At 65.6% G+C, this 14,853-nt stretch overlaps 6 protein-coding genes across 6 annotated transcripts in view; 4 read left to right on the top strand and 2 right to left on the bottom strand.

Annotated features, from left to right (window-relative positions):
• Window positions 1–1,341: 1,341 nt before the first annotated feature.
• On the top strand, window positions 1,342–4,039 carry F751_2478 (hypothetical protein; the record flags this gene model as incomplete). The annotated part of the gene is made up of 8 exons (XM_011400230.1): window positions 1,342–1,449; window positions 1,614–1,881; window positions 2,082–2,182; window positions 2,390–2,482; window positions 2,765–2,872; window positions 2,948–3,205; window positions 3,432–3,520; window positions 3,994–4,039. The coding sequence occupies 8 exons, from the start codon at window positions 1,342–1,344 to the stop codon at window positions 4,037–4,039; spliced, it is 1,071 nt and encodes a 356-aa protein (XP_011398532.1).
• A 564-nt stretch (window positions 4,040–4,603) lies between these two features.
• F751_2477 (hypothetical protein) lies at window positions 4,604–4,978 on the top strand (the record flags this gene model as incomplete). The annotated part of the gene is made up of 1 exon (XM_011400229.1): window positions 4,604–4,978. One exon carries the CDS (start codon window positions 4,604–4,606, stop codon window positions 4,976–4,978), a length of 375 nt encoding a protein of 124 aa, XP_011398531.1.
• F751_2476 (hypothetical protein) lies at window positions 4,737–5,304 on the bottom strand (the record flags this gene model as incomplete). The annotated part of the gene is made up of 3 exons (XM_011400228.1): window positions 4,737–4,757; window positions 4,875–4,962; window positions 5,045–5,304. 3 exons carry the CDS (start codon window positions 5,302–5,304, stop codon window positions 4,737–4,739), a joined length of 369 nt encoding a protein of 122 aa, XP_011398530.1.
• Window positions 5,305–5,921: 617 nt separating this feature from the next.
• F751_2475 (putative anion transporter 6, chloroplastic) lies at window positions 5,922–7,898 on the top strand (the record flags this gene model as incomplete). Its single annotated transcript, XM_011400227.1, has 6 exons — window positions 5,922–6,024; window positions 6,228–6,709; window positions 6,815–7,000; window positions 7,190–7,454; window positions 7,729–7,814; window positions 7,890–7,898. 6 exons carry the CDS (start codon window positions 5,922–5,924, stop codon window positions 7,896–7,898), a joined length of 1,131 nt encoding a protein of 376 aa, XP_011398529.1.
• Window positions 7,899–8,522: 624 nt separating this feature from the next.
• F751_2474 (T-complex protein 1 subunit zeta) lies at window positions 8,523–12,173 on the bottom strand (the record flags this gene model as incomplete). The annotated part of the gene is made up of 11 exons (XM_011400226.1): window positions 8,523–8,598; window positions 8,806–8,921; window positions 9,059–9,164; window positions 9,460–9,626; window positions 9,878–10,109; window positions 10,303–10,406; window positions 10,659–11,147; window positions 11,276–11,372; window positions 11,581–11,689; window positions 11,811–11,852; window positions 12,059–12,173. 11 exons carry the CDS (start codon window positions 12,171–12,173, stop codon window positions 8,523–8,525), a joined length of 1,653 nt encoding a protein of 550 aa, XP_011398528.1.
• A 1,174-nt stretch (window positions 12,174–13,347) lies between these two features.
• Window positions 13,348–14,853, top strand: part of F751_2473 (Lin-54-like protein) — a gene marked incomplete at both ends in the record, with an annotated part of 3,710 nt that continues 2,204 nt past the window's right edge. The window contains 3 exons of the mRNA XM_011400225.1: window positions 13,348–13,496; window positions 13,664–13,820; window positions 14,022–14,492. Of these exons, the coding sequence (XP_011398527.1) occupies window positions 13,348–13,496; window positions 13,664–13,820; window positions 14,022–14,492 (777 nt within the window). The remainder of the gene's footprint in view (window positions 13,497–13,663; window positions 13,821–14,021; window positions 14,493–14,853) is intronic.

Genomic DNA, 14,853 nt, shown 5'->3' with positions numbered 1-14,853 from the left:
AACGTGCAGTGTGGTTCATGTGTGCGTCTGGTCATGAGTCAGTCTGAGCATGGTGCAGTCCAGCTGAACCCTGTCCTTCAGGGCTCACCCTGCCAGTATCCCACCATCTTTGCAGATCCGGGCGTTGGGGCAAGGTCCAGCACTGGGGGAGGAGGCTGCCGTGGCAGGAGACCCAGAGCAGAAGCCAGGAGGGGTCCGAGAGCTGCAAAGCAATCTGGAAGCCAAGGCCTGATTCTCGAGGCCGGCTCGTGATGCTGGGCCCCTTCCATGTCGCACTCTTGGAAGCTGCCAAGCTGACAAGCTCATGTGCAGCAATGCTGCATGCCTGCACAGTTCTGTGGCCAGGGTCCAACTGGCTAGGGTTTGGGAGTCGGTCCCTCAGCGGTCGAGCTCAGAGTGCTGAAGTCCCGACGCCCTCCCACTGGATGGCGGTGTCTGGTGCACCGTCCAACCCCAGTTGGTCGGGGCCCTGTGGGAGATGAAAAGGGATTTGACTGAAAGGTAGACGCGGGTGGTGAGCAGTAAAAGATGCTTCTCAGGCCTCATCGAGGCGTGTGTGCCGCCCACGAGTACATTCCACGCACCCCATGGGCAAGGGAGTCAGTGTAGTGGTTGAACGCCGGCAGTGTGACCGGCCTGCGTTGCGCCGTGAGCTCTTCTGCCTGCCAGAAAGGCTTCTGCTGCGGGGCCAGCACGTTGGGCAGCCCTCCCAGCACGAGCATGCCACCAGGGTTTGGGGGTTTGGTGGCACGGCGATTCGCGGGGCGTGGGCGGCTTGCGGCACCGCTGGTGACCGGTTGGAGGGCGAGGTGGAGGTAACTTGGGGCAGTTCCCCTTACCGATGCAGTCGGGGTGGGAACTCCCTCCTCCTCCCGCACTCTCTTAATACTGGGTCGATCATGCCCTGGTACCGCTCCTTCCTCGCCTCCTTCCTTGTCTTTAATCTTCGAGGTGAGCAAGTAGACGAGCCGACTGCCCTGTCGGCCCTGGGCAGGCGCCTGCGGGTGTGTCGATGAAGCAGAAGATTTCGAGGAAGAGAATGCATCCAGCTTCCTCTGCATCCTATCGGTGCTCGTGGATCTGTGCTCGGAGGTGGACAGGGCCGCATCTGTCCTTTGTAAGTTCGTGGGTCCCGTACTACGGAGATCCAATACTGGAAAGCATGCTGCCGCGGCCGGGCGAGCAGGCCAGTTCCAGGATGGCAACAGCCCTCCCAGCATTCTCAGATGCATCTGTGATGCCATAAACCATGCCAGGGCCCTCATTAAAGCAAGGTATATGGAGGCTGAGGGCCCGTTTGCCTGGTCCCCCGAAGCTGGGCACGTGGGTCGACCTCCGAGCATGACGTCGATCCTATACGATGCTGTCGATGTGGGCGAGGTGATCCTGAGCCCTCGGCTCCTCGACTCTGACTCAGACGATGCGACAGAGAAGACCACGGAGCAGCAGGTGAGGTGGTTGTGAGCTGGAGACAAGCGAGCAGGGCTTTGTTACCTCGGACGGGACCTTTCCGCGATCCCCATCCTTTCGCACGGGTTGCGATGCTATGAACCTCTGTGCACCCACAGGTGTCGGCTCTGAAACTGCCTGAGGCCCGTCTCGCGGCCCCGCAGGGGGACAGGAAACCCGCCCCTCCCCCCCTCGAACGGAGGGTGTCCCTGCCCTCCTCCCCGATCCTACGTGGCAAGCCCATCAGCACCCCGACCCGGCCGCCCCCCGGCCTGAACCCCCATGAGGGCGCAGATACTCCTGCACGCTCCAGCGGCAGCACCACGCCACGCAAGAGGAAGGATGCCGAGACCCCAGGCCGCACTGCCGCCAGCGACGGCATACAGTCCATCTTCGTGCCCAGCCAGGGACTCCTCGGGAGGTCCATGTCAGGTGGGGGGGGTGTGCATGACGAGTTGTGTGTGATTGTGAATGTGGCGCCGTCATCCTGCTGCGGGGCGGCCAGCCTGCCAGCATCCCCTGGCGTCAACGGAGCCTGCCATCAAGAATCTGCACATCCCTCTGCCTCTGCGCCACCGTCATCAATGGAGTTCAAGTCCCCATCCCCCTCAATGCAGCCCGAACTCGCCCAGGCTCCAGTCCGACCGGCGGTGACGTGCAGGGGCGGGTGGCCGCCCTCGTGAAGAAGCTCCTGGCCGAGGAAACCGTGCTCCTGCGAGACCGTGCCCACCTGGTGCGACTGGTTGAGGTGTCTGGGTGGGAGGCGTGCCATGCCTGTGTCACCCTGGCCACACGCTCTCGTGGCGAGCGGCACAGTGGAGACTTGCGGCTCCAGTGTTGGGCGACTGGAACTGTGAGAGATACCAAGTCTATTCGAACCCTGACACCGCATCACAATTGCCCCCACCATCACCCCGCAACCATCCTTTCCCCTGCCCAGCGCGCTCTGACGTCCTTGCCCGACGGGGGCGCCAAGCTGAGTGCCGCCATCCAGGGAAGGCAGGCGGATGCTACCGAGCTGCGTATCGCGTTGGTAGGCCCATGCCTGACATACCAGGATGCGCAGGGACACCGGCAGGTGGGGGGAAAGGAAAGGGTGGAGGCAGTGCTTGCAGAGGTCGGCCTCGCCACTCGTGTTCCCTTGCTGGTTTGGGCGCGTCGCTCGTCGACGTGCCGTGCCTGCCATGCCTGCTCCTGGGCTGGCAGGGTCAGACCGCCAGCTACCTAGCGAGCCTGCCCACCGCTGCCGCCCGTGTGCTGCGCCCCTGCCGTTTCGCGCTCGTCACCCTTGCCCACCACCCCTCGACGCCGGCAGGGCCCCTTCACGGCGACCCAGCTGCAGACCCTGCTGCGCTCGCGCCTCGTCTCGTCCGCCACCCCCGTGGAGCATGCCATGCTGGGCACGCTGCCCTGCGAGGCGGCTGTCGCCGCGCTGACGGAAGCCGGCCGGAAGCTGGCCGCCCCCGCCCCGCAGCCGGCGCAGGGGCCCCCTCCGCAGGGGCCAGCGGACGCAGAGGCCCGGCGGCGCGTGCCGGGCTGGCGTGCAGACGAGGCGCAGCATGCGCAGCGTGGCGTCCCGCTCACCGCGCAGCACCAGCCGCGGCCAGGCCAGGCCCCCGGGCAGCGCCCGCGCCCAGGGCAGGGGCCCGCACAGGCGCTGGCCTCCTCCTACTATCAGGCCTGGGGCCAGGAGGCGGGGCCGGGCCAGGAGGCGGGGCCGGGATGGGCCCCCGCGCGGGATGCGCAGGATGCGGCGGTGAGCTTTGAAGGGGGGGGATGCGTTCATTGCCGAGTGCTGATCGGGGAGAGCGGGAAGGTGCACAGAGGAGGTGCAGTGCATCGCCGGTGCGGAGGAGCTGCAGTGCATCGCCGGTGCGGAGGAGCTGCACCCGTTCCAGGCATCCACCCAAGCCCACGCTGCGCGACCCTGCCCGCCACTCGACGTCAGTCCACATCCCCTTCCACGCGTGCCGTCCCTGCAGGAGGAGAGTGGGGCGTGGACTTACCCCGGGGTCGGGGGCGTCGAGGAGGGGCCCTACACCACTGGCCAGCTCCGCGCCCTGGTGCACAGGTGGGCTCAGTGGGTCGGATGAAGGGCGGGAAGGGGATGGAAGAGGAGGGTGGTGGTGGGTCTGGTGAGGAGAGTTTGGAATCAAAGGGTAGGCCCCATGCTGTGTGAGTCACACGGCCATCCTTGTATAAGCATGCGATGCCGTGCGGAGATGAGGGCCGTGATAGCCTATCGCCACCCCATGCCGTATCGCTCACCCCATTGCTGACCGTGTTCGCTGACACCCTTCTGCTTCCTCCTCCTCCCCTTCACGCCAGGGGCGATCTGGACCCCCACGCCATCGTTGGGGACGAGGCCGTGGGGCTCAGCATTCGCGTCCTGGACTTGCTGGGCTACGGGGCCCTGGCCCCCTCCCAGGGTCAGGCGCGGGCTGGCCCCGCCCAGCCGGCGCCCTGGGGCCGCGAGGGGTGGCGGGGGGGGCCTGGAGCGGGTTGAGTCGCCCCCCCAGAGTCCCTTTCCCTGGTTTTCCACAGGCTGGCGCTGTATTTTCGGGCTATACCTCGATACTTTGGCAGATAGCTTTGTACGTAGTACCCTTCCCAGGTTCTGTTCCCGGCACCCTAGGCCCAAGTGAGGGGCTGGGGTGCTCTGTCACTCTTGTGCTTCCCCTCTAAAGCGCCTGACGCCAGCTTCTCATAGCATTGTGGCCATAGAGCCGAATCGTTTAATCATTGTTGTTGGCCAGTTGGCCCACAGAGTCCAGGGAGGGACCAATGGCACAGGGCCAAGAGAGGGGGGCGTTAACAAGGGCCGCAGGCTGCGCAGACGCTCACACTGGTCACGCGTCCTTCCCAGTCGCCCCTTGCTGTTGCTGCTGCTGCTGGGTGTGGATGTCTGTCAGGTCGGGGGTGGGCACCCCCTCAGCCTGCAGGTCCTGCTCTATTCGCTCCTTGGCGCGGTAGACCTTTGATTGGAGGTAGAAGGAGCCGGCTTCCTCGTTCTTTTTATACAGGTGCTCGTACTTCTGCACAGAGGAGGGAGGCATTGAGGGCAAACTGACCAGGGCGTGGGCACTGCATAGCACATTGCAGCCCGCAGTCAGTCCATATGCATGTCCCAGACTCATGACAATAGCCCACCCACATGAGCCGCAAAGGTCCACGCACCTTGCTAATCTCTTCCCACGTTGCCCCTGCCTCGATGCCCAGTATTTGCTCGGCCTCCTGGCGGGTCAGCTGCTTGCCTAGACGGGCGGCGGCGCCCACGCTGTCTGCTGTCACACCGGACTTCTGGGCGTCTGGAGGGTTGAAAGGACCATGGAAGGGTGATTCGATACTCTACACGCTCAGGGACTGGATTAAGACTCGTGTAGAACACTCTGTGCGTTGTCATCTGCCTGGAGTCCAGAACTTACTGACGAGGGCCTGGCGGTATGCTTGCGTTGCGGCACGAAACAGGACTGTCGCACCCGCGACAGCCAGGTTGGCCAAAATCCTAGCTGCCTGTAGATTTGAATAGGTCGAATGGGTGAGAGAGAGGTAGCATCAGCCGCGAGGTGCCCCAACCAGCGTAGTGTCTACTCACCATGCGGTCACGCTACTCCAGCAGAGGAAGACCTGGGACAGGTTATTGTGAGAGCATGCAACAAACGACTCGGTATGGTGGAGGGTGATATAAGTGTGGCACAGTCCGCCCTTGCCGCACGTTGTGGGTTCGTCCTGTGAGGAGGGAGACGGGAGCACACACAGGCATCGGGGCGCTTCGCGCCCGCATGCCCTGCCACATGCCGGACGCTTGAATCCCGGCATCGGCCTCCAGCCGTGTCTCTGACAGGCCATACACATTGCGAAGCTCGTCACAACGTTCTTTGTGATCTCATATCCTGCTATACACTCTCCCACGCCTCCCGTCCCTGCGCTTCATGGGACGCAGGTTGCTGACACGCTAATGGAACGACCGTGTATATCGCACCATTCCAGGACTCGTTCGGCCTTGAACGGATCTGACCAGGCATTGCAGCTGTGTTGTGCCGTAAGGAGTGGAGGATATTAATCGTCACGGCGCTGCGATGCTCTCAGTGGGCAGTCTCACCGGTCCTCCGGGAACCTGCACACCCGTGCGGGCGGTCTGCCATGGCGAGATGTACTCCAGCTGCAGGCGCCTCCCGACTGCTTGGCATGCGCTGGAGGGCCGCAAGCCGGCCGACCACCGTACGGTGCGCGCGAGGGCCAGGGGCTCCCCTGCCCGGTCATCCTCTGACCGCGGCCTGCAGCACCGGCAGGGTTCCCTGGAAGGCGAGGTGGCCCCTCGGGGCCCCGACCGGGGGTCCCACGGCAGCCTGCACTCATACGACGAGGAGGGGGAGGACCGGCCGGGCGGGGGCCTGCTGGGCGGCCTGGCGGCCGCCGCCGACGGCCTGCCCGCACGCACCAAGCTCATCGCCGCCACCTCCGCGTCCTTCATGATCTGCAATATGGACAAGGTCAACATCAGCATTGCCATCCTGCCCATGGCCCGCGAGTTCGGCTGGTCCCCCACCGTCTCAGGCGGGTTGTGGTGGGCGGGTGCATCCTAGTGGTTTGAGGCTTGGCGCGGCAATCTACTCTTGGCTCGCCGACCCTGTACTCTCGTCTCCGGCAGCTCCGTCTCTACTCCCTCTGCACTTGCAGATTCCTGTCACCCAGTTGTCGGACATCACATGCCGCCCTTTCCATCCCAAATCTCCGACCCCCCCCACTCATCCACACGCCCGCCACTCCCACCACAGGCCTGGTCCAGTCCAGCTTCTTCTACGGCTACCTCATCTCCCAGCTCCCCGGCGGCTGGCTGGCCGCGCGCCTGGGCGGCCGCCGCGTGCTGCCCATCGCGGTGGCCCTCTTCAGCGCGGCCACTGCCGGCGTGCCCTTCCTGGCGGGCACGCTGCTGGGCTTGTGCGCCGCGCGCGCGGCGGTGGGCCTAGGCGAGGCGGTGGCGCCCTCCTGCGCCACCGAGATGATCGCGCGCGCGGTGCCCGTGGCGGGGCGCTCCCGCGCCACCGCGGCCGTCTTCTCGGGTCTGCACGTGGGTGCGCTGGTGGGCCTGCTGGCCGCGCCGCCGCTGATCGCCGCCGGCGGCTGGCGCGCGGTGTTCTACGTCTTTGGCGGCGCCGGCCTCGTGTGGTGCCTGGGCTGGGAGGCCCTGCTGGCGCGCCTCCAGCGCCAGGACCCGGCCATGGTGGCCCTGCTGGACGGCAGCCGCGGGCCGCGGCCCGTGCGACGTACCGGGGCGGGCGCCAGGATCTCCCCGCCGGCGTCTGCCCCCGCCCCGGCCCCCGCGACGCCCTGGCGCGCCTTCCTCTCCAACCGCCCGCTCCAGGCCCTGGCCTTTGCCCACTTCTGCAACAACTGGTTCCACTACGTCATGCTGGCCTGGCTACCCACCTACTTCACCGACCGTCTGGCGCTCGACCTGGACGGCGCCGCGCGCTTCGCTCTGCTGCCGCCCCTGGCCGCCATCGCCGTCTCCTTCGCGGCAGGCAAGATGGAGTGGGGAGGGTCTCGGGTTGTTTCCTTTCTGGGGGGGAATGTGTGATTCTGGGTCCTGCGGTCCAGACATCGCAGAGGGACATGCATGGCCGCAGGCCACCCGCCCTGATCCATGCGACACCCTTTCCCCACCCACCCACCCATACCCACACCCACACCCACACCCACCCTCACGCCAGGCTCCGGCGCGGACTTCCTGGTGGAGCGCGGCGTGGCGGTGGCCACGGTGCGCAAGTCTGCGCAGGGCCTGGCCTTCCTGGGGCCCGCGCTGTGCCTGCTGTGGGGCTCCCAGGCCACCGACGACGCCGGGATCGTGGCCAGCATGACCCTGGCCCTGGGCCTGGCCAGCTTCAGCCTGGGCGGGCTGTACAGCAACCACGCAGACCTGAGCCCGCGCTACGCGCCCATCCTGCTCGGCATGACCAACGTGGCCGGGGCGGTGCCGGGCATCGTCGGCATCGCGGGCACGGGTGAGGGGTTGATCCCGATGGAGGAGGGAGGTGGTGGGGGAAAGGGGGCCGGGGCGGGCCGCAAGACTGTGGCACATCGCGATCGAGGTGGGGCGCGGGTCCTCCCCTGGAGCTGGACGCAGGCTCGGTGTACGTCTGGTGCACGCATGTGGTAGAGTGGATCCGTGGTCACCTCTTTGCGCTGCCTGTTGTCCCCTTCCCAAAATCGTACACCTGCGCGTATCCCCAATTTCATGCCCTGACGGGCACCCCCCCCAAATGACAAACATTCCAGGTTTCCTGTATGACATGACGGGGTCTTGGGACGTGGCGCTCTTTGCGCCCTCCATCTTCCTCTTCCTCGCTGGCACCCTGGTGTACGTGCGCTGGGGCTCCTCGGACGAGCAGGACTTCTCCGCCGCGCTGGACGCCGGCCCGGCCCGGCCGCCGTCCAAGGACGACTGAGGCCGCTGGTGGCGACGGCGGCGGCGACGCAGCCTGGTCGGCCCCAGCGCGGCAGTGCAGGACGAATAAACAGGTCCCAGCAGCCCAGGATGGTCAGGCCACGGCCTTGCTGCCCCCCCATTCTTTCTCAGACGGTATTCTTTATGGCGCTGCGCAGGCACGCTGGCGCCCGGGGCCGGGCACAGGTGCGCTGGGGCCTCCCTGCCCACCCTCCCTGGTCCACCCGATTTTCTTTCATACGGCGCAGCGCCGTGCCCGCACTCCCCATCACCTCTCCCCGAGTGCGTGTGCACATCCACAGCAATCGATCGATCAATTTTACCCCTTTGCGGTTCTATACCAAGTGTCTGTAATTTCACCCTGCGAAGCGGAGAATGCGCAGGGCCTTGCCTTCCACGACGCAGCGCAGGCATCCTCTGGAGAGGTGCACTGGCGACACACAGGGGGATTTGCAAAGCGTTGGGAGGGTAGCATGCCTCACACTTGCTCCTGCCGGCCCTTGATGGGGACCAAGTACACGCCTGGCTTGGGCCTAGGGTGCGTATTGGCATGGAAAGGCGGATTTGCCCCTCGCTGCCGTGGGGCGCAGTCCAGCCCCCCTCGCCGCGAACAGACGGCGCTGTCCTACCGCTGCCGCATGTTCATGCCTGCCCTGAGGACCTCGTCCACCAGCAGGAGCTGGGAGGCGATGATGGGCGCGCTGCAGGGAGTGGAAAGGAGGAATGTGGGCGAGGGTGGATGGGCAGGCCAGGCGAGGCCCCCAGGAGTGCTGGGGTTCAGGATTTCCACTGCTCCAGCATCCCATGCAGAGCATCTTCACTGTGTGCATTGGTGCGCACTCTGTGTAGAAATTCATCCTGCCCTCCATGCATGGGCACCCAACCCCAACCCCTTGGCCGGCACCCACCTCTGCATGATCTGGCGCTTGACGATGTGGTTGTCAAAGATGCCAGACGTGCGCGGGTCGCAGGCCTCGCCGGTGGCGATGTTGATGCCCACCACCCCGCCAGCCTCAGCCTCACTCTGTGGTGGAGGTTGGTTTGGGGTGGTGGAGTGAGTGGACACAGTCATGAAGGCAGGGCTGCGGGCGCCTGGATGGACCAGGAAGGTGATGGGAAGCAGGGCTCCCTCATCCCACCCGTGGGATTCCCCTGCCGCACCGTCAGCTCAATGATGGCGTCCTGCGGGTCGAAACCAGAGTTCTCGGCCAGGATTTTTGGCACCCCGAGCAGCGCCTCCGCAAACGCCAGCACCCCCAGCTTCACCCTGGGAGTTGGGAAGGAAAGGGGAGAGGATGGGTGCTCGAATGTCTAGGTGCAGCCCTGCAACTCATGGCTGTGCAGCAGTGCCTACGATGAGCAACCCGACGCGACCCCTTCAACGCTGCCTGACCAGCGTTCCCGGCATACCAGCACACCATGCATTGCCGCATGTGAAAGCCATCGATCTTCACCCCTCCCCCCATGTAATCAAGAAGCATGCCATGGCGGCCGCCTCAGCAGGCCACGCAACATTCTCCCCCATGCACACGACACTCCCAGCCTCCCAGCACACAGCTCACCTCCCCTCGGCCGTCTTGACGGTGACGCTGCGCAGGTGATTGGCGGCCGCAATCTCGTAGGCCCCCGCGCCGGGGACGACCGCCGCGTCGTCGATGGTGTTCTTCACCGCCCTCAGCCCGTCCCTCACTGCATCCTTGATCTGGGCGATGGTGTGGTCGTTGGGGCCCTGCAAGGGGAAGGAGTGCCGGGCGGAGGATTGTTGGGAGTGGGGACATGCGCTGGTCACCTGGCCGATGGGGTCCACATCCTGGAGACTGTCCAGCATGTGCCCAACATCCCAGCTGGCAGGGTGTCTTGCGCCGGCCAGGTCCGGTGTCTGGCGCAAGGATGGTCTGCGCAGCGACAGCTACGCAGACTGCTCGGCCCCAAGCACGCGCAGCTGTCTGGAGTGGCACGGGGCACCCCCGTCGACCCCACCACAGGGCCAGGCCCCTCGCTTGCCGCCCCCCGCCGACGTGCCTTGATGAGGATGGTGCAGGAGGTGGGCTTGGCCACATCCTCCACAAAGGTGTACTTCTCCTCCCCCAAGACGTGTTCGTAGACATTGCCGGCCTGGCCCAGGCACTCTGGCTCGAGCTCCTCCACGGAGTTCACCACGAAGCCCCCGCACGACAGCTGCAGGCGCTCCGCGTTCCTTCGCTTGGATCGCCTGTGAGGGTGGAGGGGCGAGGAAGGGGTGGGTGGGGGGTGGGGGAGGAAGACCAGACCGAATCCACGGGACCGAATCAACAAACCCAAGGCGTGGATGCCAGGACTCCCTGCCTGTGCTGCAGTCCTCAGGAGGACCTTCCCGTCCACCCTCGAGGTGGGCCGCCACCCGGCACCACCAGCCCGCTCCCCACCTGAGCGCCAGGATGCCCTCCTTGGCGAGCAGGTCCAGGGAGAGGGGGTCGATGCCTTTCTGGTTGATCACCACAAAGCCCCTGCCCTCGCCAGCGGGGCACACCTGTGGGTGTTATGTTTATGGGAGGGGGTTGGGTGGGGGTGAGGGGAAGATCTGTGCATCATGCTCACAAGGAGCGGCGGGCAGGCCCCTGTGCTGACTCCGGACAAGCTGCCCATGCTGTCGAGATGATCGAGCTGAAGCACATGCCTGTCTAGCAGGCCAGGGCCTGGGTCATGCACACCTTGAATGCATTGCTTGCAGCAGCCGGGTCGATCCTCCCCCACCCCCAATGGAACCCCCCCTCCGCCATACACTCGCCTTGTTCTTCAGGTCGATGATGCGCTGGACCTTGGCATCAGTGACGGCGCGCTCGGCGGCCACCAGCTTCTCGCGCTGCTCGGCGGAGGAGTAGAAGAAGCCCGCGTTCACCTCCGACTTCTCGTACTCCAGCGAGATGTTGGCGTTCAGGATGAAGGCCCGCTCCACGCTGCGTGGCATGTCCGGGTGGCGCGAGCCGTGGTCCAGCACCAGGCCCCGCACCAGCCGCGTGTCGGTGTCCAGCCGGTGGCGCATGTGCATGATCTCCACCATGTGCAGGTCAATGGGCGCGCCGTCGGCGGGGCGCACTATGCACACCGCGTCGGTCACGATGTCGGTGAGCTGGTCGGCCAGGTCCTCGCGCAGCTTCGTGCGGAGCGCCGACCTGGCGACGCAGCGCAGGGCCTCGCGGTCGGACACGTCCACCGCCTCCTTGAAGCCGTCCAGGAAGGTCAGCGCCGCGCGCTTGGCCAGCTCATAACCCTGATTGTTTTGGGAAGGGTGAATGGGGGAGTATGCTTTTGGTCGGGGGGGGGGGATAGCAAGAGCACGCCGCCCCCTCCCACGTTGATCAACGCCCGGCACCTTTGGCACTGGCGACGCCACCTCACCTCCACGATGACGCGAGGGTGGAGGCCCTCGCCAATATAGCGCTCCGCCTGCTTCATCAGCTCGCCGATGAAGATGATCATGGAGGTGGTACCGTCCCTGGGTGAGGGAATTCGTCCATTGTGGTGAGGGGGTTGTGGAACGAGCGATCCTACGGAGGGGCATGCATGTCGAGCACCCGGGGCATCAGTCGGGTGATGCAGCACTGGCGCAGCATGCATCAAGACGTCGACGCGAGCACGCGCATGGACTCATGTTTAGGCGACAATTTCCGGGAGGCACCAGCATTTCTGCCCCCGCCACCCACCCGGTGACGTCGTCCTGGGCGACGGCAGCACGTGCGATCATCACGGCCGTGGGGTTCTGGATCTGCATCTCCCTCAGCAGCACGTTGCCGTCCTTGGTCAGCTTGATGTCTGTGTGTGGTGGGGTGTGCGGGCGCTGGCATGGCAGGGGCACATCACTTTGGGTGCCTACCAGGCGGCAGGCCCGGGCACCACGGCTGCGCACCAATCCACCCATTTCGCAACCGCGCACCTCCTGCGCCCCCCACAAGCATCTTAATGGTGCCCTTGGGACCTGTTGATGAGTTATGTCGGGGGAATGTGAATGAGCATCTTAGTTCAGAGGCCCTAGATCCCCAGAATGGGACAGTGAGAACGAACAGCTGCCGATGCACAGCACCATCACGCAGTCCCCTACCAGTCTGAGATGCTGCATCTAATAGACCTTTCCAAATCTTAATTTCCATCCAATGCGCTCATGCAATGGTCACCCTCGCCCACCTAGGTTGGTCTTCATCACGTCATAGAGTCCCTTGGCGGCATTGATATTCATAAACAGGGCTGCCTGCCGCCCCATCACCTCCGCCTTGGGATTGAGCGTCTTAAGAGACGACATGCCTCCGGCTGCTCCCAGGTAAGAGGTGCGGGCTTGCCACTGGTGGTGCTCCCGTCTAGCGCCGCGATTGACTGATCACGCGACGAGGCGCAGCGAGACACTGGGCGCCCACTGATCGGAGAAGGAGTTCTCGAACAAGGATTCTCTGGATCCGAGATAGTGAAAGACCTCAAAGCTCTGGATGGCCCTGATGGGTCGCTCAGCGAATGCTCTTGAACTCGTATGTAGGGCATCGACCCCGGCACGAGAACTCCGCGCAAACACAAAAATTGGCGGAACAGAGCTGGTGTGCAGGGCGGGGCGCCATGTACTTCCACCTCATCGACTTACCCTTGCTCGGTTCAAAGATCTCAGCGTGTCCTGAGCAGTACCATTGCCGCGAATACCAGGCCCTCGACATACCAGAGGTCGGGGGCTGGAAGGTAGCATCCCGCAAGCGTCTGGGCTCCGCCGAAAACCAGGGGGGCCACCAGGGCAGCAATTGCCCAGTGGGCAACCCTTATCTCCCTTGTAGTGCATTTTTGCCCGCGGGTGGTCCGGAGAGCCACACCAGGACGGCTTCGCGGGGGATAGGCCGACAACCCTGCACCCAGCCCCTGTAGCTCTCCAGGCCACAGAGGGGTGCAGCCGACATGAACACCGGTCTGAGCGGTGCTGGGGATGGTGAGCGAGTGCTGGGTGTAGACTCGGAGTGGCTCTTGCTCAATGTATGGCTCAGGAGATTGGACTTGGTCACCCTGGACACCTTCCACCCACCCTCGCGGCCCCTTCCCCAGGCTCCAACTCGGCCTCTGGGCTGCCGCTGACGCCCACGTCACAGCCGCTGCCATCCATATTTCCCAGCCAGACCCCGCACCACCTGATGGGCATGGGTGTGCCCGGCCCCAGTGGGACCCCAGGCAGCACGCAGTGAGTCGGAGGGTGCCAGGGATGGCAATGGATTCGAGGGCTGTTGGGTGTTCAGGCGCTGTAAAACATGAGTATGCATGCAGCTGGGAGTAAGGAGCGCGTGCGAAGTCCAACCATTCACACTCCGTGGCTCCTCTGTCGCACCCGCAGGTTCATGAGCCTGCTGCAGTCGGGCACTCCCCCCTTTCCAGCTAGTGGTCGGGCCCCTGCTGGGGGCGGGCTGGCGATGCTGGGGAATCAGCCCCCTCACTTCTATTACCCAGCCATGCAGCAGGCCAGCGCAAGCGCGGCGGCAGCCGCCGCAGCCGCCATGGCGTCGCCCAGCCGCCGGCCCGGGGGTCGCCCTCGCAACCCTCCCACGGCGGCCAACTCCAAGCGCCACTGCAACTGCAAGAACTCCCGCTGCCTGAAGCTGTGAGCATGGGTTGGGGGGTTGTGCAGTCTGGGTGCAGAGGATGTCATGCCGTGCTTCACTTGCTCTATCGCAGTGTGCTGCTGCAATCGCCTGCCACAGCACATCTGCCAGGCATCAAGACCCAGCACCCACGATGTTCCTACGGCCCCCCCCAAAAAACTACCAGGTATTGCGAGTGCTTTGCCTCAGGGCGGTACTGCGACGGCTGCAACTGCGTGGGCTGCTGTAATAACCAGCAGAATGAGGGCGTGCGCCAGTCGGCGGTGGAGGCCATCCTGGATCGCAACCCCAATGCTTTCCGCCCCAAGATCGCCGGCGACGTGGTGGGGTTTTTGGGGGGGGAGGGGGGGTGATTCGGACGATCCATGCCGGTCCAGGGTGGTGGTGGCTCCAGGCTGCACTGATGGGAGGTCAGAGCACTCCACAGACTCGATGCCGGCGCCGCTTACCCCCTTGCAAGGCACCTCATGCCTCACACCACACCACCTCACCTCGCACCCTCCAACGCACCCCCGCCGACCCAGACTGAGGAGGGCGCGAGCCTGGGCGCGGCGCGGCACAACAAGGGCTGCAACTGCAAGAAGAGCGGGTGCCTGAAGAAGTACTGCGAGTGCTTCCAGGCCGGCATCTTCTGCTCCGAGAACTGCAAGTGCTGCGACTGCAAGAACTACGATGGGTCGGAGGCGCGCGCCGCGGCCATCTCGCCGGGCCTGCCCGCGCACCTGCAGACCGCGCTGGCCACGCCGCCGCACCCCGTCGGCGCCGGCCCGGGGTCGGCGGACGCGGCGCACTCCCTGGGCGCCGGGTCCGGGTCAAGAGGGGAGGCGGGCTCGGGGGCCTTTGTCCCCGGCGGCTATGGCTCGCCGGGGGCCGAGGTGCGGCGGCCGGACGCGGCGGGGCGAGCACCTGCAGTGGCCTTCCCCCCGCCGCCCTACGGGCACCCCTACGGCGCGGGCATGGATCCGGCGCTGGCGCTAGCGTCCCCGCACCCCGCCGTCGAAGGCGGCGGGGCGGGGGGCCCTGCGCCGGGCGGCCTCGGCGCCGGGCCGGGCGGATACGGCGCGGGCCCCGCCCTGCCCCCGCCGCTCTTCCTGGCGCAGGCTCAGCCGCACGCGCATCCCTACGGCGGGCCGGGTGCGGCAGCCGCCCTGGCCGCGCGCCAGCGCGCGGCCGCCGTGCGCGAGGCCGTGCGCGAGGTCATCAAGCCCGAGGTCGTGGACAAGTTCGGCATGCTGCTCATGGTGGTCTGCGCAGAGGAGGCCGACCGCCGCGCGAGCGGCGGCAGCGAGGGGGTACCCCTGGACGGCGACGGCGCGGCGCCCTCCTTCGACGGGGCGTCGCCCGCGCCGACGGGGG

Source organism: Auxenochlorella protothecoides, assembly GCF_000733215.1.
Source record: "Auxenochlorella protothecoides strain 0710 unplaced genomic scaffold scaffold24, whole genome shotgun sequence".
Classification (NCBI taxonomy): Eukaryota; Viridiplantae; Chlorophyta; class Trebouxiophyceae; order Chlorellales; family Chlorellaceae; genus Auxenochlorella; species Auxenochlorella protothecoides.
The sequence above is the reverse complement of the archived record's forward strand: the minus strand, read 5'-3'. Positions and strand labels throughout refer to the sequence as shown.